General features: G+C 62.4%; 2 protein-coding genes across 4 annotated transcripts in view; one reads left to right on the forward strand and one right to left on the reverse strand.

The window, feature by feature from the left end:
* Positions 1-163: 163 nt before the first annotated feature.
* Positions 164-17374, forward strand: DPYSL4 (dihydropyrimidinase like 4). Of its 2 annotated transcripts, XM_058544311.1 has the most exons (14): positions 164-256; positions 4417-4505; positions 5099-5283; positions 7311-7475; positions 9489-9550; positions 9649-9729; positions 10684-10752; positions 11140-11260; positions 12098-12254; positions 12527-12668; positions 13482-13652; positions 14077-14256; positions 15094-15259; positions 16372-17374. In XM_058544311.1, exons 1-14 carry the CDS (start codon positions 218-220, stop codon positions 16461-16463), a joined length of 1719 nt encoding a protein of 572 aa, XP_058400294.1. In that variant the 5' UTR covers positions 164-217; the 3' UTR covers positions 16464-17374. The 2 variants fall into 2 exon arrangements, with proteins under 2 accessions (XP_058400294.1, XP_058400295.1); XM_058544312.1 differs by lacking the exon at positions 7311-7475.
* Positions 17375-18681: 1307 nt separating this feature from the next.
* The window catches only part of STK32C (serine/threonine kinase 32C), a 101796-nt gene continuing 100667 nt past the window's right edge, over positions 18682-19810 (reverse strand). For both annotated transcript variants that reach the window (XM_058544313.1, XM_058544315.1), the window contains one exon: positions 18682-19491. In XM_058544313.1, coding sequence (XP_058400296.1) covers positions 19350-19491 — 142 coding nt within the window. In that variant the 3' untranslated portion in view covers positions 18682-19349. The remainder of the gene's footprint in view (positions 19492-19810) is intronic.

A 19810-nucleotide genomic window follows, 5' to 3' on the forward strand; every position in this document is an offset into this window, starting at 1 on the left:
GCAGCTGCGGGCCGGGGGCGGGGCCTGGCCGGGGGCGGGGCCGGGCCGGGGCGGGGCCGGGCCGGGGGCAGGGCCGGGAACCGGAGCCGCGCGGCCCGGCGCGCTCGCACTTGGACGCCCGGCGCCCCCACGTACCCGCCCGGGCTCCGCGCTTCCTCGCCCAAGACCTCCAGGCCGCGTGGGCCGACCGAGGGGGCGGCGCGGCCGGAGGAGCAGGATGTCTTTCCAGGGCAAGAAGAGCATCCCCCGGATGACGGTGAGCCCAGCTCCAGGCCCCCGCTCCGCCCCGCGCCCCCCGCCCGGGGCGGGGCCTGGCCTCCGGGCCCCGGCGTGGACCCTCTTGGTCCCTGCCCTCCGGATCCAGTCCCCGCGCGTGCCCCTGTCCCGGCGCTGGTCCTTCTCGCCCGGTTTCTTCCTGCGCCGCCGGGGTCCTCGCTAGCGCCGCGCCGGACCACCCTACGGAGCCGGGCGCACAGGCCCGGGCCCTGCCGGCCTCCCCGGGACCTCCTCTGCGCCCAGGGAGGGCTCGGGGCCGGGGGAGGCCTGCTCCCCAGAGCGCAGAAGTGCCTCCTTCCCCGCGGTGGCCGGGGTCTCGGAGCTCTGCCTCGGGCTCGGCGCGTGGACGCGGCCCTTTGTTGACACCGCCGGCCCGGCCTTGGGGCCGGAGATGCTGTTCGCCGCGCGGCCGCCCGATCCCCGGACCGCGCCGCCGCCGCGTCCGGAGTTCTTTGTCCGAGACAAAGCGACTCTGCCCCGGCCGCTGGGACCGGAGCCCCCGGCGGCCCGAACCCCTCCATGGAGCTGGAGTTCGGAGACCCCGGGGTAGGCGAGCGCTCACTAGTCGCCGCTGACCCAGGGATCCCCGCGGTCTAGAGGAGACCCTCCGGCACCCACACGCGCCGGTGCGGGAGGTCCGATGTCCACCCCGCGCTGCCAGGAAACAAAGCCGCCCCCTCCAGGCGGCCGGGAGCCCGGCGGAGGGCGGGCGGGCGGGAGGGAGGCGCCCGGGCGCCAGCTGGACGGTGGCGGGGGAGCCCGCGGGTCTCAGACCCAACTCTGGGCTTGGCCTCAGCTGGAGGGCCGCGGGGTCCGTGGCTTTTCCGGGTCACTTCCTGAGATACTCGAGGATAAAGAGCCGCTTCTTGAGGATCATGTGTCAAGACTGGCCCAGGGTCCTGTCTGATGTAGGAAGCCGGCTAGTGGCTGGCACGCAGGTGAGGGTGAGGCTGAGGGTGGGAATGATCCCACCCCAGGTGGGTCAGACGAAAGGCAGCTGGTTTAGGAGAGCTTCCACCCTCATCCTGGTGAGCATCGGACCCCGGCCCTGTTACGTTTTCCTCTTGTTTCCAAATCCAGGAAGGTGCCCAGGGTCTGAGTCTGGGTGCCTGAAAACTGGGAGGTGAGAGCAGGGGACCCAGACCACCAGTCTCCTCCTAACTCTTTGTGTGTGGGTGTGGGGGTGGGGTGAACTGGGATGCAGACCACCAGTCTCCTCCAACCTGCAGGGGGGTGGTGTGAGAGCAGGGGACCCAGATCACCAGTCTTCTCCTGACTGGGGGCAGGGGGGAGGAGTAGTGAGAGCCGGGGACCCAGACCACCGGTCTCCTCCTAACTCTGTGTGTGTGTGGGTGGGTGGTGGGGGTGAGCTGGGGATGCAGACCACCAGTGTCTTCCTGCCAGAAGCCTTCCTCTTCCCGGCTGGGTTCTCCTTGGGCCTGTTTGAGAGTGAGTTGGTCCACTGGGAGGGTGTGGGGAGTGTTGAAGCAGGGACGCTGCAGGGAAGGCAGGTGGGGTCTCAACACTGGCCGCAGAAGCTGGGCAAAGTGGGTAATTATGATGTGACTGGTCAGGGCTGGGTCTAGGGCCCAGGGGGACTGGGCAGTGAGCCTCTGCAAGACTCAGTGGGGCGAGGCCCAGGCCGCTGGGAACAGGCTGTATTGTAGACCGGGAGCCAGCAAACTTCCCTAATGGGCCAGGTATTTTCAGCTTTGTGGGCCGTACTGTTTCTGTCGCTACTCAGCCCAGCCAGGAGAGCAGTCATAGACAATATGGAAATGAACGGGTGTGGCTGTGTTCCAGTAAAACTTTAGCTGTGGACATTGAAATGTGAATTTCGTGTAATTTTTATGAGTTGTGAAATGTTCTTCTTTTGATGTTTTTCACCCAACACAAAATGTGAAACCCCTCTTAGCCCCAGGCTGGGTAAGGATAGTCTGTGGCATAGTTTGCCAGTCCTTCTGTAGCCCATGGGGTGGTGGTTTTACCTTTAATCGATAGAATCCTGAGAATTCATTCCACACAGTTAGATGTCCGGAAGAACAGAGAATAATGTAATAAAGCTGAGGAGTGATGAATTATTTATCATCCTGGTGGCCTCTTAGAGTTCCTGCTAATTGCACTGCACAGTTTGATTCTCTCAGCATCAGGCTGATGGTGTGTAAGGAGCCAGAAACCCGGGCTGGAGTCCTGGCCTGGCCTCTGGGTGGGCACCCAGGAGCCCCCGGCAGGCACCTGACGTCCCTGTGAAATGCAGCTGTCATTCCTGCCTGGGCACGTCGTAGGGAGTGTGGAGGCTCGAACAAGATGATGGAGGAAGGTGCTGTAAAGCTGTGTTCCTGTTGACGTCATCAGAACTCTGCCTTTCTGCTCCTTTCTCGTGTTTCTCTCCATTATTCTCCACCGAAATCAGACCATCACCCCTGACAGCCGTGCAGAGTTCCATCACGTGACACCCACGGTCTGCCTAACTCCTCTCTTGCCGGACCATTTGGTGGGATTCTTAGGAGTGGCTTGGTGGCTGCCGAGCATTGGCTCAACCCCACCTGGTGCCACAGCTCCGTGCTGTGGGGGGTGGCCCACAAAGAGCTGGCCTTGCTCCCCAACACTTTGTTCACCCAATCGGGGTCCTCTAGGCAGCACCAGAACCTGTGGTCACCCCCATGTCGTCCTGGCCCTTCACCCCCATGGCCCCTCCATCAGCAGCTCCTGCCCACCCGACTCCCAGCCTCACTGGAGTTCGTTTCTCATCGGGCCCCATAATCCCTCTCCAGGGCTCCTCATCTCACCTGGTCAGCCTCAGAAACCACCCAAGTGAGGGGCAGGCCCCGTGGCGCAGTGGTTAAGTGCGCGCACTCCGCCGCTGGTGGCCCGGGTTCGGATCCTGGGCGCACACCGACGCACCGCTTGTCAGGCCATGCTGTGGCGGCATCCCATATAAAGTGGAGGAAGATGGGCACGGATATTAGCTCAGGGCCAGTCTTCCTCAGCAAAAAGTGGAGGATTGGCATGGATGTTAGATCAGGGCTGATCTTCCTCACAAAAAAAAAAAAAAAACAACAAAGAAACCACCCAAGCGATGGCCCCGTTTCCATCGTTGAACGCCACAGTCTGCCTGCTACACAGAGCCGATGTGATCTCTGAAACACCCATCAGACCATGCTTAAACCCCTGATTAGGGGCCCCCATGGTGGCCCACTGGCTCCCCAAGCCCAGCACACTTCACACCACCCCCACTCCTCCCACCCCCAGCTCTGGGCCTCTCACCCCGCCCCTCAGAAGGTTCTAGCCACAGTTTCCTCTCCTGTCCTAAATCAGCTCAAGCTCTTTCTTGCCTCAGGGGCTTTGCATGGGCTGCTCACCCCCCCCCCCCCCCCCCCGGGCTGGAATGCTGCCCCTGGCTGTATCACCTCCTGCATCAGCCCCTCAGACAGGCCCTTTTCCGTCCCTGAAGTAACCACACCTCCTTCCCCACCACCCCCATCATGTCACCCTCTGCGTGGTCTTGCGATTGTCACATTCTGTGAAGGCCTTGTCTGTGATGTCTCGTCATTGTCCATCTCCCTCCAGTGGGATGCAGCCTCCCCAGGGGTAGGGACCTGCCTGCTGGGGCTGCTCTGCCCTGCGCCTCCCGGCACCATCACAGGCCGCGATTCTGCGGTGAAACGAAGCCCAGCTGTCAGCCGGGAGCCGCCTCAGAGTGGATGGAGGAGGAGGCAGGGGGACACTGCAAGGCTTTGTGCACCTCTTCCCTCAGCCTGGTCTTTATAAGTTCGGTGATAAATGTGAAGCTGTAAATATAATCCGCTTCACTGGCCCTGATACACTTTCACTAACGTCGACCCTGCCTTGACACAGTGAGGAGCTGGTTCCCGTTCATCCCTGTGCCTTTGGCGAGGCCAGGCTGCCTGACCAGAGGTGTGGACCTATGCGGGGGCCTGGGGAGCTGCCTCTGCACCACCGCTGCCCCATTCTTGGGGGATGGCACACAGTGCGGGCTTTGGTGTTTGTTTTTATGTATACAAATTGTGCCCAAATGTTTCAATTTTAATTCCAGAATAAGAATTCATACTAAAGGTGTTGTTGGGTAACTCAGTTTGGAGAAAAAGTATCCACTTTTTGTTTGTTTGTTTCCGACAGAGCGACCGCCTTCTGGTCAGAGGAGGGAAGATCGTGAATGATGACCAGTCCTTTTACGCTGATTTGTATGTAGAAGACGGTTTGATCAAGTAAGTTTCTGCCTCGAATTCCTCGTAGATCATACATGTACACATGATCACACGTTATCCAGAAGCTTACTTTTGGGTGAAATCCGTGTAAATGTCTGTTTCCAGAACCTTGTTCCCTGGAAACGGCTCTAGCCCAAGACTTCATGATAACAGAATCTCATGTCTTAGTCGTAAGGTCTGGAAAAGTGGGACCATGGCCTCTGCCTGTCTTTGTGTTATCACAGCTTTAGGACGAAGCAGGGCTCGCAGTAGGTGCTTAATAAATGCTTCCTGACCACACCTATCAGCTTCTCTGCTTGTATCTGTCGGGCAGCTCGAGCCACTAGTCAGCAAAGCTGCCAGGGGACCCCACAAGGGCAGTGCCCTGTGCACAGGCTGGCTCCTCCGTGGTGACCCTCTGGAACCACTGAGTGGGGTGTCCTGCTCTCTGGCAGTCCAAGACCCAGTCCAGTTAAGTCCTGGCCATACTGTCCTTTTCCTCAAGGACAGGAGCCCAAACACACGCTTCCAGCTCCACCGTGTTGCCAAGGAACCCCTTCAGGTTCTGATCCGGGCTCTTTATAACCAGTGAAATCTCCCTTTGTGGCTTTCAGACAAATTGGAGAAAACCTCATCATCCCTGGGGGCGTCAAAACGATTGATGCCCATGGCCTGCTGGTCCTGCCAGGTGGGGTCGATGTACACACCAGGCTGCAGGTGCCCATCCTGGGCATGACCCCAGCTGACGACTTCTGCCAGGGGACCAAGGCCGCCCTAGCAGGAGGGACCACCATGATACGTGAGTGTCTGCCGGTGGGGAGGGCCTTTCCCATGCCTTGGGCCTCTGGCCACGTTGTGTGTTGCAGTTTTCCTCAGTCCTTTTTCCCTCGATTATAGCTCAGTCTAAGAAACCCCAGAGTGTCCTCTGTTACCCTTGTTTCTCATTCCGAGTCGCTGTGCCTTGGCCAGGGGGAATTTTCTCAGATTCCATCTAGAACAAATGGACGTGTGCCTAGTACTTTGTTATTTTCCTGGGCAGCCAGCAGCTGGCCAAGGATGGGGTTTGGAAAACCCAGATGCCCTGGGCAAGCAGAGGGGCTGTGTTGCCTGAAGTGTCAGACACGTTTGCGCCTGAACCTCATATCTACGAAGCTTGGTTCGCAGAAAGTTCCTGCCCCTGTCAACAAGAGTTAAAGACAGAGGCTGTGTTTTTAGAAAAAGGATGACAAAAATACTTACTACTATCCTATCAATAGCCACCAGAATTACCATTTCTTTCATGCTGGCTCTGTGCCGTCCCAACATGCTTCAGCTCCTGTGCTCTCCCCACAAAACCCCCCGAGCTCAGCAGAGAAGCCCGTTCAACAGCTTGTGAGGTGAATTCTCTTGCCCACTGTGCACTTGCTTGTGGTCAGCTCAGGAGCCCGGGATGGGACCTCTGGGCTCAGCCTTGCATGCCCCCAGCTCAGCAGTGCTGAGTGCAGACGTCTCCGCTGTGGTAGAGACCTGGTCTCACAAACCCAGCTGAGCCTGGCTCCCCCACGTTATCACTACGTGACTTCGGGTAACTCGGCTAACTTCGGGAAGCCCCACTTTCCTAGTCTGTAGGAGGATGCACAGGAAGACCCTCCTCAGAAGGTCGTGAGGACTGGGTGGGTGCATGTACGTTGCTCTGTTGTGCCTGGCACTGTGAGTGCTGCCACTGCTGCCAGCAGGAAGGGCCACACTGAGGACTCTGGGCCACTTCACAATTGACGTTTAGCCATTGCCAAAACCATGGCTTGGTTTGGTTTACTCAACCACACAGTGAAAAAAAAGCAACGATGATCCGTCTTTTAGTTTGACTAAGGAGACTGGTCATTCCAGGCCATTGCTCATACTTGTCACTGGTGGCACAGGCTGGCCAGGACATCTTCCTGGTTGATATCACCTGCTCGTGCCCGTGCTGAGGCATCAGACAAGCTGTGAGGTGTCACCGTGAGAACAGAGAGATGCTGCAGGCATGGGGTGGCCTCTGTCAAGCTGTCTGTCTTCCTCAGCCTGCCAACCCTGAGCTGGAGCTGTGCACAGCCCACAGGGCAGGGTGGACATGCACTCCCACGGGGTCCTGGGTTCACGATCTGAGCTGGGGGAAGTGCAGGGCCCTGAGTGAGAGGTGCTGGAGGAAGGCACAGCATTTGTCAGTAACCCTGGGATGGCTGCCCCTTCCTGTTGGCCACCCCCACTCCGAGCTCTTTCCTTGCACCCAGGAGAGGCTGTGAGCAGTGCTCAGACCTTGGACATGAGGTGAAGGGCGGGGGGGCTGTGTGACAGTGCAGTGGCCACGTGCACTCGCCGTTTCCCCTGGGGATGGGGTGGCACTGTCCAAGGTGTGCAGTCAGTGAGGCACAGGAAACCAGCTCTGTGCCGCCGGGCAGGCTTGCTGGGGCCAGCACCACGGACAGCGGTGCCCTCCCCCCTCCTGCCTCCACCCACCCTCCAGGTACGCCTCACTCAGGCAGAGACCTGTGTTGGAGGTTAAGGCCCTAAACTGCCACTCGTGCTCCTGGGGGTGTGATATGTCCATCGGAGAGTGGGACGGCTTGAACTCGGACTTTCCCTCTCTGCTCAGACAGAGGCTGGGGGATGTGGGGCAGACGATGCCTCTTTGCACAGAACCAGTGGGCAGGTTCACAGCCCCCATGTAAGGTGCCCGTGGCCTCTCCTCTGCTTTTCTCAAACGCGCTTCCTCATCTCTTGGGAACATGAAGCCAGTCTCCCTTGGAGGCCGAGGTGGTTCCCAGTGACCGGGGTTAGGGGCTCCGCTGACCGCGCTGCCCCCCACAGTGGACCATGTGTGCCCCGACGCGGGCATGAGCCTGCTGGCAGCCTATGAGCAGTGGCGGGAGCGAGCGGACAGCGGGGCCTGCTGCGACTACTCCCTGCACGTGGACGTCCCCCGCTGGCACGAGAGCATCGGGGAGGAGCTGGAGGCCCTGGTCAAGGACAAGGGTGAGCAGCGGCTCCTGCAGCCGGCTGAGGGGCGGCTGCAGGCGTGGGCGGGCGTGGGACCCCGGGCTTCCCCGGCCTCGGGAGGGCAGGGCGCCCACTCCAGCCCCTCGCCATGCCGACCATGCATCCATCTGACCCCGGAGCAGGTGGCCGGGAACGGGGGGACTTTGGACAGGAGTCTTTATGAAGAAGGTCTGCTCTGCTTGCAAAGGGTCTAGCCTGAGAGGCCGTCTGCCTCCCACGTCTGAGGGACATGTCCCGTGACTGTCCCCCTCACAGAAGGATGTGGGGGTCGCGGCTGCCGTCTCGGCCCCTTGTTTCCCGGCCCTGGGTGAAGGAGAAGTGCTGTGCGTTTTCCTAGCATCATAAGGTCCTTCTAGAAGGAGAATGCTTTAAAACCCACTGTCCTCTATTGCTGCCTGAGCTGAAACAGGCCAGGCTATAAACAAGGCTTAATTTTTTGTCATCAAAAGTCATCAAAAGAAGCTAAAGCCACCCTCAAGTTCCCTAGTGGATTTGACAGAGTTAGATGCACGTGGTAACTGCTCTCTGGTAATCCAGCTTCGAGTGTGGTCCCTGGTTTACGGCCTGGAGTGGGAGGTCGGGGTCAGAGCGTGCGTGGGGCCGACGGGCCAGGATGCCCGACTTGCTGGCTGCAGGCCCTGGCAGGGCCGTGGAGCACAGGGTTCCTGCACCCCCAGGAGATGCCCACCTCTCTGCAGACCTGAAGGAGGAAGGGAGGCTTTGTGGAGGCTATTTCCCAAAGAGTGGTGGTCCTCACACCGGTGGCCTCTGGTACTCAGGACCCCCTCCCCTGCTGGGGGGCTGGCAGGGTGGGCTCTTGGCCTCTGCACCTCACTCCAGGCAGCAGCTCTGCCCTCCTGGTTGTTCTGTAATTGGACTTGGGAGGCCTGCAGCCTTGGGCTCAGAGCAGAGGTAGAAAGCAGGCACTTGCAGCCACCACTCACCCGCCAGGCAGCGCTCGGCGGGGGTCTGCTCCCAGCAGAGCGAGGAACGGGTCCTTGGCCTTGGTCCACTGGGCAGCATCCAGCGCCGGGCCTGCGTGCTGACCAGCAGCCTCCCTCAGAGGCCCCAGGACAGGTCTTCACCTGCGGTGGCTCCTGGGGCATGCGTGACTCAGTTTCTCCGAGGTGTGCCTTAGCGCCTCACATTGGCACTTCCCACCCAGTGAGATGCCACGGAGGAGGGAGGGGCCTCCGGCCCGAGGGTTTGGGTGGTGGGAGGGTTGGGATGCAGCCTCAGGCCCAGGTGGGCTCCCAATCTGGTCCTGAGTCCTGGGGGATGTGGGAAGGTGCTGGCTGCCCACGAAACAGGAGAGCTCGACCCTCCTCCTCTTGGGCCCTGACACATGGGCAGCCCACCCTGTTCCTTCCGCTTTTCCTGAGAGCCCAGCCTGGCTGAGGACCCTGAAATCTGCCTCCCCTCACAGCAGGTCCCCTGAGCACGTGCTGTGAGCCAGGGCCTGGAGGGCGTGACTCTGAGGCCCCCGCAAGCAGGTGACGGGCTAGATGGCCAAAGTGAGGGCCACCCAGCACACCATGGCCCAGGCCACCTTCCTGTAGAGACCAGGGAGGACTCAGGCAGTGAGCCCGAAGCGCACTGCCCCCTCCTGTCCACTGGTGGTGGTGGGGCTAGTGAGGGGACGTGTGAGGGGCAGGGGGATGTGAGGGATTAGTGAGGGGGATGTGCGGAGAATTTGTGATGGGTTGTGAGGGGTTCTCACCTGCGTTTGCCACTGGGGAACAATTGGTTCCTAACCTCGGAGAGTGAGGTGCAGGCAAGGAGGGGCCTGGGGCCGACCCCATCCCCCATTCCCAGCTTGTCAGGGAGTGTTTGTGGGGGCTGATGCCCGAGGGCCGCTGTGCCAGCTGGCGAGGCACCCATGGGAGACGGCTGCCCTTGCCCTGGCCCCTCTGGAGATCAGGGAGCAGGGAAGGCTCCTAGTGTCTGACTGGTGATGGCCGAACGTCTGACCCCTCGCCTCTCCTGCAGGCGTGAACTCCTTCCTGGTCTTCATGGCGTACAAGGACAGGTGCCAGTGCACCGATGGCCAGGTAAGAGCAGGTGCCGAGAGGGGGAACAAGCAGGAGTCCCTTAGGCTGCCGTTGGGAGAGACGCAGCCCCACACGGCCCCGTGCGCCTCTCTTCCCAGATGTACGAGATCTTCAGCATCATCCGGGACCTGGGAGCCGTGGCCCAAGTGCACGCAGAGAACGGGGACATCGTGGAGGAGGTGCGGCCGGGGCGGGGGCGCAAGGGGGACCCCAAGACGCTCAGATGTGAGCATTTAATCCCACAAACCTGAGGGAGGGAATATTGAACGTATTCCGGTAAATAGTTTGCCCTGAGTCAAAGGTCAAGCAAGCAGGGAGTTAGGGGAGCCTGGGGGGCTTTTGGCCATAACACAGATTTTTTTGTGATCATCACACTTCTTATTAAAAATTCCCCAAAACCAAAATGTTGCTTCATGGGGACCTGAAATGGGGGTTTCCCAGTGCTTCCTCCCAGGGACTGCTGCCCCTCTGGGAGCTGGACCCTTGTGTTCCTCCGACCAGTGACGGCACGTGTGGGATTAGTGGCCTTCCTTGGGTCACATCCCAGCAGCCCTGGGGAGGACCTGCCCACCTGCCCCACGCAGTCCTCTCACCCAGGGTGGTGGGGTGGGGCGCACGGGGCAGTGGGCCCCGCAGTGGAGTTTCTCCTCCTTGCTCCTCTGTTTTCCTCTGGGCTCACGGGAGAGGTCGGGGGTCGGGACTCTCCTCGGGGAGCCGTGCCTCAGCGGAGAGGTTGGGGGTCGGGACTCTCCTCGGGGAACGGGGCCTCACGGGAGAGGTCGGGGGTCAGGACTCTCCTCGGGGAACCGGGCCTCATGGGAGAGGTCGGGGGTCGGGACTATCCTCGGGGAGCGGGGCCTCACAGGAGAGGTCGGGGGTCGGGACTCTCCTCGGGGAGTGGGGCCTCACGGGAGAGGTCGGGGGTCGGGACTCTCCTCGGGGAGCGGGGCCTCACGGGAGAGGTCGGGGGTCGGGGCTCTCCTTGGGGAGCCAGACCTCATGTGAGAGGCCGGCGGCCGGGACTCATCTTGGGGAGTGGGGTCTCCTGGGCCGTGGACCTCATGCCCAGGCCGAGGCTCCCTAGGGCTCTCGCTGCCCCTGGGCTGGAACGTGGTGTCCTGTCGGTTTATTAGGAGCAGAAGCGCTTGCTGGAGCTCGGCATCACTGGCCCCGAGGGCCACGTGCTCAGCCACCCTGAGGAGGTAGGATTGTGCCTGCTGAGCGCGTATCCCAGACTACTGCCTTCCCCTGGGGCTGGGCCCTGCTTCACGGCCCCAGCAGCGCTGTGACTACGCTGTCCTCATCTGGGATGCCTGAATCAACGGGCCCTCCCCGTGGCAGGCTATGTCCCCCCATGACCATTGGTCATCCCAAGGCCTTTACCCAGGGCAGAGAAGGCAGTGTGGTCAGGCCCTGGCGACTGCATGGATTAGCCCAGATCCTGGGCACCAAGCCCCAGACCAGGGTCCTCACCCACCCAGGGGTGCCTCCCCCAGGCCCAGGATCCATGGATGATCCATGGGCATCCCGTGCCCACACTGGTCATGAGGCCCCAGGGCCCTCTTGTGGCCTAAGCACCCTGTCCTCAGGTGGAGGCCGAGGCCGTGTACCGTGCCGTCACTATCGCCAAGCAGGCTAACTGCCCCCTGTACGTCACCAAGGTGATGAGCAAAGGCGCAGCCGATGTGGTTGCCCAAGCCAAGCGCAGAGGTGAGTGTGGCGCCCTGGACCCCACACGCTGGGGAGGGTCTCTGTGGGGGTCAGGGGTCACGTTCTCAGCTGCCCGGGGGCTCGGCTGGCTGCACTGAGGCTCAGAACAGGCAGGCCCAACAGAGAAAAAGCCTGCCGCCCCGCCTGGCCTCTTCGTGGTGGGGACTTCATTCCGGGGACACGAGGGATGCGGCCTGTGGGAGACGCAGGTGCCCACTCCCTGTGCAGGGCAGTGGGGTGGGGGTGACAGAGTCTCCCATCCTGACGGAGCAGCAGCTGTTCACCAGGGGCCTTGAAGCAGACCGTGGGGCCTGTTGGCCCTGTTTCCACAGGAATGAGTGAGAACTGTGTGTGTGCGTGTGCATGTGCGTGCGTGAGATCCTGATTCCATGTGCACCGGACCCTTGCCCAACTGACCCCACCGGGAGCCCACATGACTATCGCTGGGTGCCCTCTGCCCACAGGACGCCCACGCGGCTGAGGGAGGCGGCGGGTAAAGAAGATCCCAGGGTCGGCGCACAGGGCGAGGCCGGGCGGGGCGGGCAGTGAGTTGACGGTATCTCACTCCAGCGTGTGGTCCAGCTGGGGTGTCTGCAGGCCTGACCCTCAGCAGGGAGTTCTGAGGGAGTGGGTCTGGAGACGATGCCCCTGAGGAGCCCCAGGCCGGCTGTGCCTGCCGGGGATCAGGTGCCCTGAAAGTGGGGGACAAGCTGTCCAGGGTCGGGAAATCGGGGGACAGACGAGGGGTGTCAGCAGCGCAGTGCCGAGGCCTCCGCCCTGCTCGGGTCCCGGGGGCATGCAGGCTGGCGGGGGCGCCTCTCACGGGCCTTGCTGCAGGCGTGGTCGTGTTCGGGGAGCCCATCACCGCCAGCCTGGGCACCGACGGCTCGCACTACTGGAGCAAGAACTGGGCAAAGGCGGCGGCCTTCGTCACCTCGCCCCCCATCAACCCCGATCCCACCACTGCAGACCACCTCACCTCCCTGCTGTCCAGGTAAGGAGCTGCTCTGTGCAGCCCCAGGGCAGCCTGCAGGCTCCACGCCCCACTGTGACCTCGGCCTGCTGGCCACTCCAGGCCTCTCCTGCACAAACCCTGGGCCCTTGTGTCCCCCACACCGAGGCATAGGGTCTGCCCAGCACTGCCCTAGACGACCTCTCACCCCTATGGGCCGTGTTGGCCGGGGTAGGGGGCGAAGCCCACCAGGCGTTTGCTGGCTCAGGAAGGCCAGGCCCCTCTGGGCTCCTCTGACTCCGGCTTGTTCTCAGCGGGGACCTCCAGGTGACTGGCAGTGCCCACTGCACCTTCACCACTGCCCAGAAGGCCGTGGGCAAAGACAGCTTCACTCTCATCCCCGAGGGCACCAACGGCGTGGAGGAGCGCATGTCCGTGGTCTGGGAGAAGTGCGTGGTGAGTACAGAAGGAGGGTACACGGTGCACCCACCAGGAGCGGGGCTGCCAGCGGATGCTGACGGTTCGTCAGAAAGGGAAGCCCCCGCGTGGAATAGAGGTCGGAGGGTGTGGCCCTGGGGCCTTGTCCCCCACAGCCCTGCCATCCAGGGCTCCTCACACTTTCCATCCTTGTCACCCGGAGGAGATCCCACAGCTGCTGTGCAGCCCTGACTCTGATGTTGCGTGGAGAACGCATCTGCGCACACGGCTGAGGGGGAGTGAGGTCCCCATCCCCGAGGGGATTACACTCTGCATGGTAGTGAGCTCCCCACAATGCCAGAGATTTCCTCAGACTTCCATCTCACTTGGAAAGCACTGCCCGGTGTCCTCTGCCCCCGACGCACCCCCAACCCCGGCCCTGAGCTCTTCCCTGGACCAAGGCCCTGCCTCCCCAGGCCTCCTGGTCCCCCCAAAGAGACTTGTCACGTCCTCCAGGGGCAGCCCCAGGGCAGCCTGCAGGCTCCACGCCCCACTGTGACCTCGGCCTGCTGGCCACTCCAGGGGACGTTGTTGCGGGAGCCTCACCATTTGTTTACCCACAACGTGAGCACAGAGACCAGGCTTCGTGCACAGGAAGGGTCAGACCAGCAGCGTGACTGCGATGGACCCGCCGATTCGCACGCGGCAGCACCCTCTGCCCCAGGAGTGCGGTGCTGACACTAATCGCTGCCGGGGGTCAGGGGCCACCGTCCTTGGAAGCCCCGAGACCAGCCCCCCACATGTCCAGGAAAGGCACTCCCTCCCCCTCAGCTCTGCCTGCTTGCTTCTCAGGTGTCAGGGAAAATGGACGAGAATGAGTTCGTTGCTGTGACCAGTACAAATGCAGCCAAGATCTTCAATTTTTACCCAAGGAAGGGGCGAGTGGCTGTGGGCTCCGATGCTGACCTGGTCGTATGGAACCCCAGGGCCACGAAAATCATCTCTGCCAAGAGCCACAACCTGGTAAGAGAAGCCTGGTCCCTGAGTCAGGGCCAGGGGCAGGGGCAGGGGGCCCGGGAGCCCCTCGCGGCCTTCCCAGGAGCATCCCAGGGATGGCGCTCACAGGCAGAAGCAGCAGCTTCACTCATCCCAGTGACGGCCGTCCTAGAGATGAGGAGCCCGCGGCAGGGCCCCCTCACAGAGAGTTAACCCCACTGCAGGCTCGCGCACGTCCCCTCTATCCTTTTCAAAACCCATGATTCAGGACTGGGCGAGGTTGGCTGGGGCAGGTTCGCTCTGAATTCCGGCCCCGCTGAGTTGACCGCGTCTGGTCCGAGGTCCCGGAACAGGCTCGCAGGCCTCCGAGGACGCTGGGCGGCCCGCAGGGTGTTTTGAGGGCTGGGAGGGCACAGTGCCGCGGTGCTGGATGCTCACCCTGTCCCCCCAGAACGTGGAGTACAACATTTTCGAGGGCGTGGAGTGCCGCGGAGTGCCCGTGGTGGTCGTCAGTCAGGGCAGGGTCGTGCTGGAGAACGGGAACTTGTTCGTCACCCCGGGGGCCGGCCGCTTCATCCCACGGAAGACGTTCCCCGACTTCGTCTACAAGAGGATAAAGGCGCGCAGCAGGGTAAGGCCCGAGCCGGGCGGGGCAGAGTGCAAAGCCTTCTGTGCATCCGAGAGGTTTCTCCTCCTGGTCAGTGCTGCCCGTCCAGCCCTGGCAGTCAGGAAAGCAGAGAGGGTCCCTCACTCTCCCAGGGCCTCCACTGGGCCTAAGCAGTGGGGGCAGGGCGGGGCAGAACTCAGACGCAGGCCTCGGGACTCGACACCCCCACTCGCTTGCCCTGGACCTGTGCCTCCGCCCCACTGTGACCCCTCCCATTCCCCCCAGTCTGGGCTCGCCCACCAGCCATAGTCCAAACCACAAGTCCCGAGGGAGGTGGCAGCTGGAAACACAAGCACGTCTGAAGGCTTTGCTTCAATCCACAGACCGTTGGTCCATCGTGGTGGCTACTGGGAAATGCCTCTGACTTTGGGGCCCTTTCCAGGGAGGACAGGACCCAGGCCCTCCATCTCAGGGCTTCCTCGGGGATGGAGTGGGGGCTGTGCTGGGGCCCCAGGCCGATGGCTACTGAGGAGGCAGAAACTGTTGGAGCCAGTTTTTGATTCCAAAAAGAGGCCTCCTCTGCAGAGCAGCCCTCGTGTGAGCAATGCTGCTCCAGCTCAGGGCATCGCCACCCAGCCTCAGGGAAGGAGGTGTTGTGTGCACGCCTGTATGTGCACCCATGTGTAGGTGGGAGGGGAGGCAAGTGTAGGTCCAAGCACGAGGGATGAGCGTCCTCATTGGCGGGGAGCCCTGGAGTTCCTGAGCCCAGCAGGCAGAGCAGGTGGGCTCTCAGCAGGACCTCCTGCCCTCCAGCTTCAGGGCCGGCTCAGCCCCTCTCACGCCCACCCCCTCGCCCCGCAGCTGGCAGAGATCCACGGCGTGCCCCGAGGCCTCTATGACGGGCCAGTCCACGAGGTGATGGTGCCCACGAAGCCAGGGGGCGGTGCCCAGGCCCGCGTGTCCTGCCCAGGGAAGATCTCAGTCCCCCCCGTGCGCAACCTGCACCAGTCGGGGTTCAGCCTGTCTGGTGAGTGGAGCCTGGGGTGGGTTGGGGCCTCCGCTGGAGCATCCTGAGGGGCAGGAAGCCCCTGGAGCCGCAGGGCCTCAGGTACCAGGGCCCAGCCTGTGCCTGGGTGGGTGAGCTTGGGAAAGCTGCAGGCCCCGCCCACATCTGGCCATAGACAGCCGGCAGCCACCAGGGTAGGGCCCCTGCCCTGCATGGGGCCCAGGGGTGTGGGGCCCAGCCAGGGAAGACCCTTACTGCCCCAGCATCTGCCCCAGCGTCTGCCCCGGGTGGCTGTGATGACCCCCTCTTGAATCAACTACTCTGAGGAGGGGGCTGTCACTTTGAGCCAGGGCTGAGCAGGAGATGCCCAGCCCCTGGGGGACCCAGTACCATGTGGGAATCCAGCCCCGCCAGCCCAGAACCATGTGTGAGGAGGGGCCTGTGGGCACTTAGGGACATGCGGGGATGCCTCAGAGGATTCAGGTGGCCCCAGTGTGCAGGCCACCAGAGTCGGGCCTCTGGTCAGGGCTTGGCTAGTGCTTCCAGCACAATGTGGGACTGAGATTATTCCAGAAGCACTGAGCCCCAGGGTCTCCCTGAAGACCAGAGCAGACCCTCCCTCTCTATTTCCAGCCCTCGGGTGGGGCCAGCTCACCCCCTGATGTCCTGTCTCATCCTCTCCCTCGGGGAGGTGATGGAGGTCACCTCCTGGGGACGTAGGGCCACTTTGAAACCCAGCATCATCTTGAAAGCCAGGGGCAGCCTTCTCCCATCACGGGGGCTCATGTGCAGGGTGAGCCCGAGACCCACAGAACGACAAGGCAGGTCTGGCCTAGCCTGTGCTCCTCGGAACGGGCTTCCTGGAGGGTCAGCGCTGACCTCCAGCCCCCGGCTGAACACACGCTGGCCTCACTTTCCCATGCATCCGAGGCCTCAGTGGTGGGAACAGCTGCCCGATCGCCTGGTCTACCCACCACAGCCACCTGGGGAGCATAAGGGACCTGCGGGGGAGCGGGGAGGGGGGGGGGGCTCTGCAGTCCTGGCCTTATGGGAGTGGCCAGCAGTGTCTGCATCCCCTTCCCACTGGCCACTTTCCACTGTCCTTCCCGCGCCCACGTCCCGCCTTTCTGCAGGATCTCAGGCCGACGACCACATTGCCAGACGCACGGCTCAGAAGATCATGGCGCCCCCTGGTGGCCGCTCCAACATCACCTCACTGTCCTAGAGGACCCGGCTGGGTGCCAGCAAGTTGGTGCCGTCCCACGGGGTGGTCGGCAGTGGGGCCTGCTCACCTCAGTTAGCTTCCCTTCGTTGAACTGATTTTGAACGGTGCTTGGCCTTACCTTCCTCTCCCCTGAAACTCTCCTTTTGGGGTCCCAGGTCCTGTTAACGAGGAGCCCCCACAGGGAGAGAGCTGAATGTGGGGAGGTTTCACTGCCAGGGCAAGGAGGCTGGACGTGGTGGTGGGGACGGCTCAGGTGGCCCCGAGCCCAGGTGCTAGATGCCTCATGAAGACAGGGCACCCACTGGGGGCCTCATGACAGGCTGGAAGGCTAGGGGCTCTTCACTCCCTCCTCCCCGTTACACATCACTGACCCGCGAAGCCCCCAGCTCGCCCTCCTGCTCCCGTGGCACAGGTGCAGCCTGTCCCCCATCCGCCTCGGCGCAGGGAGGAGGCCCGTGAGCTGAGCCCCTCCCCGGAGCTGCTGTGACTTCAGGGACCCATCAGGCACTTAGCGCAGGGCGGCGGCCTCCAGCAGGACTTTGCAAACTCGTACACTTTTCCAAGGACCAAACCTCTGCTCGTGTAGAAGCCCCTCTCCAGGAGAATTTTAGGATCCTTTAGCTAAGATGCTTCCCTTTTATTACTGAACGTACATCCAGTAGTTTGTTAGAGCAGCAGTTTTGTGCGTTGAGGACAACCGTAGCCAGGAATCTGCATGCCACCCACAGCCCTGATGGGGCGCTGTCGCCCCAGTCTGATGTGAATTGGGTCAATTAAACACGTCTGGGTGCATGGAGAGCCCCCCACGGTGGTTTATGCGTGGACCCTTGGGAACATTCTGCTGCCCCCTAGCCTGGCTTCGTGCTGACTGCAAAGCTGGAAGTCAAGACCACTGGAGAGGACAGCTCTGCTCAGCCTCTGGGGGAAGGGGCAGGGCAGGGTCTGGGGGCGGGGGGGGGCTCTTCCTCTCAGGGAGGGGGCCTGGGAACCCGCAGGTCAGAGACAGCCAGAGGGTCAGAGGGACGTTGGTGTGACCCACAGCCAGATGCTCAGAGGGAGGGGGTTGGGCTGGGAGGACCTCTGCCCACATCCTGACTGGACGAGCCCAAACCACACCAGTGGAAGGTTGAGGGGCAGCCTGGCACGTGGGGAAGCACAGGGAACAGCGCTCACATCTCCAGTGGGCAGCGGACAAGGTGTGGCGCTGACCTGAGGCTGATGCCCCCACCCACACACACGCACAGTATGGGCCCTGCCCCCCTCAAGGCAGAGGTTCTGATCCAGACCCTCAGGCTGGGCTGCCGCAGAACCTTCCAGGAGGAGGAACTGCTGGGCTGGCCTCCTGGTCTCAGCCTCTTCTCATAAAAATGGTGCCAGTTCTGTACCCCAGGTGTGGAATGCTCCCAGAGGGGGCAGGACGATCACGGTCACTGGGAAGACAAGCCCCCCACCCCTCACACTGCTGAGCGCGCTGGCCCCTGCCCAGGCGTCCACGCTTAGTGGTGACCAGGGAGCATTTCCAGCCATGTTCTCTGGGGAAACACAGACGCCCCACCTTTGAATCCAGGCTTCTCATGAAGCTGCGTTGGTCCAGGGCAGCCCCCAGAAGAGGTCTGTCCTGGTGGTCCCGCCATGTTCCCGGGGGCTCCCTCTGGCCCAGATTTGTTTGGTCAGTGTGGCGTCAGAGCCGGGTTCCTGGGGCTCTGCTAAGGCCGAGGGGACCAGTGTCCCCCTGCCCCAAGAGACTGGGTGATCAGGAAGCCAGACCACACCCACGTCCCTGCAGCTGACACAGGAAACAGGCGTGCCATCCCCTGGGGTCTCTGAAACGCACACTTCCATAACATGTCCACACAAAACCCCAAACCTCCCCCGCCCTGTTCCTGCCTCTGACATCACCGGGTCTCCACCAGAACTTTCTCTGGGGGTCAGTCCCACCCACCGGGCGTCCTGCACTGCTGCCCACCTCTGCACCCCGGCGCCCCCGGTGGTGACTGGGGCCCCATATCCCCCGTGTGCACACTGTGCTGTGTTTCTGACATCAACTCCCCCACACCTCAGCGAGGGACAGGGCACCCACCCCAAGCCTGCAAGGTGCTGGGGCTCCAAGGACTCTGCCCCAGCAGGAGCTGCACTGACCGCAGGACAAACGTCCTCTGTAACCTGCAGGCACCAGACACGGCCGCTCCACAGACACAGAACACGCAAAACACTCGACGCTGAGTAGTTCTACTGTAATTCTCAGAGGTGAAAACTATACAGAAACACAGCAGAAATTGCCGGAACAGTTTGTATCTCTATAAAACATTCCTCAGCTGCACGCCCACAACCCTCCCCCGCTGATGTATAGGAACCGAGCAGACCCCGGGCCACCCCATGGCTCCCGGCAGCGAGCTCATGGACGCCGGGCAGCCCACAGCAGGGCCAGGCGACGAGGGCTATGTACAGCCAAGAGGTGGTGAGAGACGAGAGCGCCGCCCCCACCACGTGGCTCTGGCCTCCGTGACCTGCCAGCAAGCGGGTCAGGGGGCCCCCAGGAGAGGCCAGGGTGGGTGGCCACGTGCCTCCCTCCACCATCACAGGTAACCAGAGTGGCCAGGTGGTGCCCGCCCTCCTTGCCCACCAATCTTGGCCACACCGACAGCCTCTTGTGGCCGTGCGCCACCTGGAGCCCGAGGGCAGGCTCAGCGGTCAGACTGATTCAGTGAAAATACGGCCAGGGCGCAGCGGGGGCCGCCGGCCCGCGTCTGGGCATGGAAGAGCTGTGCTGCTCCACTGGGAATGTCGATGCTGGGCCTCCGCCCGCTGCCCCATCGCCCTGTCCCTCCGGCAGGCCTGAGTCTCGATGCAGCGTGAGTTAGCTCTCTGCGAGGCTGGCCAGGCTGCCTAGCTGCTCCCAGCGGAGGGGCAAATGGAGCCACACATGGGCAGGGTGGGGCGCGCCCCCCCACTGTCCACCGAGGCCTCCGTATCCCCAGCCTCGGGTGCAGGCAGGGGTTCGCTCGTGGGGTCTTGGCTCCTCTTCAGCCTGGGTGGGGAAACACAGGGAGGGGCTCTATGCAGCCTCACCAGCGGCCCCAGGATGCTTCTCGCTGGCCCATGACTTGTCCCAGGACTCACGAATGTGTCCCTCAGGAACACGGCTCAGGGGCTCCCCAACATGGACCAGGTGCCTGGCATCTCTGACTGGGCGGAAGCCCCCTCTGGGACATGCCGGCCCAGCAGGGAGCCAAGGGTGGACGTCGGGTGGCCACATGGGGCCTTTCAGCCCAGCAGCGCCCACATCTCACTATTCACCGCCTTCGGGCTCAGAGCAGGAGGGCTGCTGAGGCTCAGTCCGTTTCCAG

Source organism: Diceros bicornis, chromosome 6 (genome assembly GCF_020826845.1).
Source record: "Diceros bicornis minor isolate mBicDic1 chromosome 6, mDicBic1.mat.cur, whole genome shotgun sequence".
Classification (NCBI taxonomy): domain Eukaryota; kingdom Metazoa; phylum Chordata; class Mammalia; order Perissodactyla; family Rhinocerotidae; genus Diceros; species Diceros bicornis.

Coding starts and splice junctions, on each gene's coding strand:
- DPYSL4 (XM_058544311.1), top strand. CDS start 218: ATGTCTTTCCAGGGCAAGAAGAGCATCCCCCGGATGACG. Junction 5,284..7,310: donor AGGAGGGACCACCATGATAC/GTGAGTGTCTGC, acceptor TGCCCCCCACAG/TGGACCATGTGTGCCCCGAC. Junction 13,653..14,076: donor CTGCCAAGAGCCACAACCTG/GTAAGAGAAGCC, acceptor CTGTCCCCCCAG/AACGTGGAGTACAACATTTT.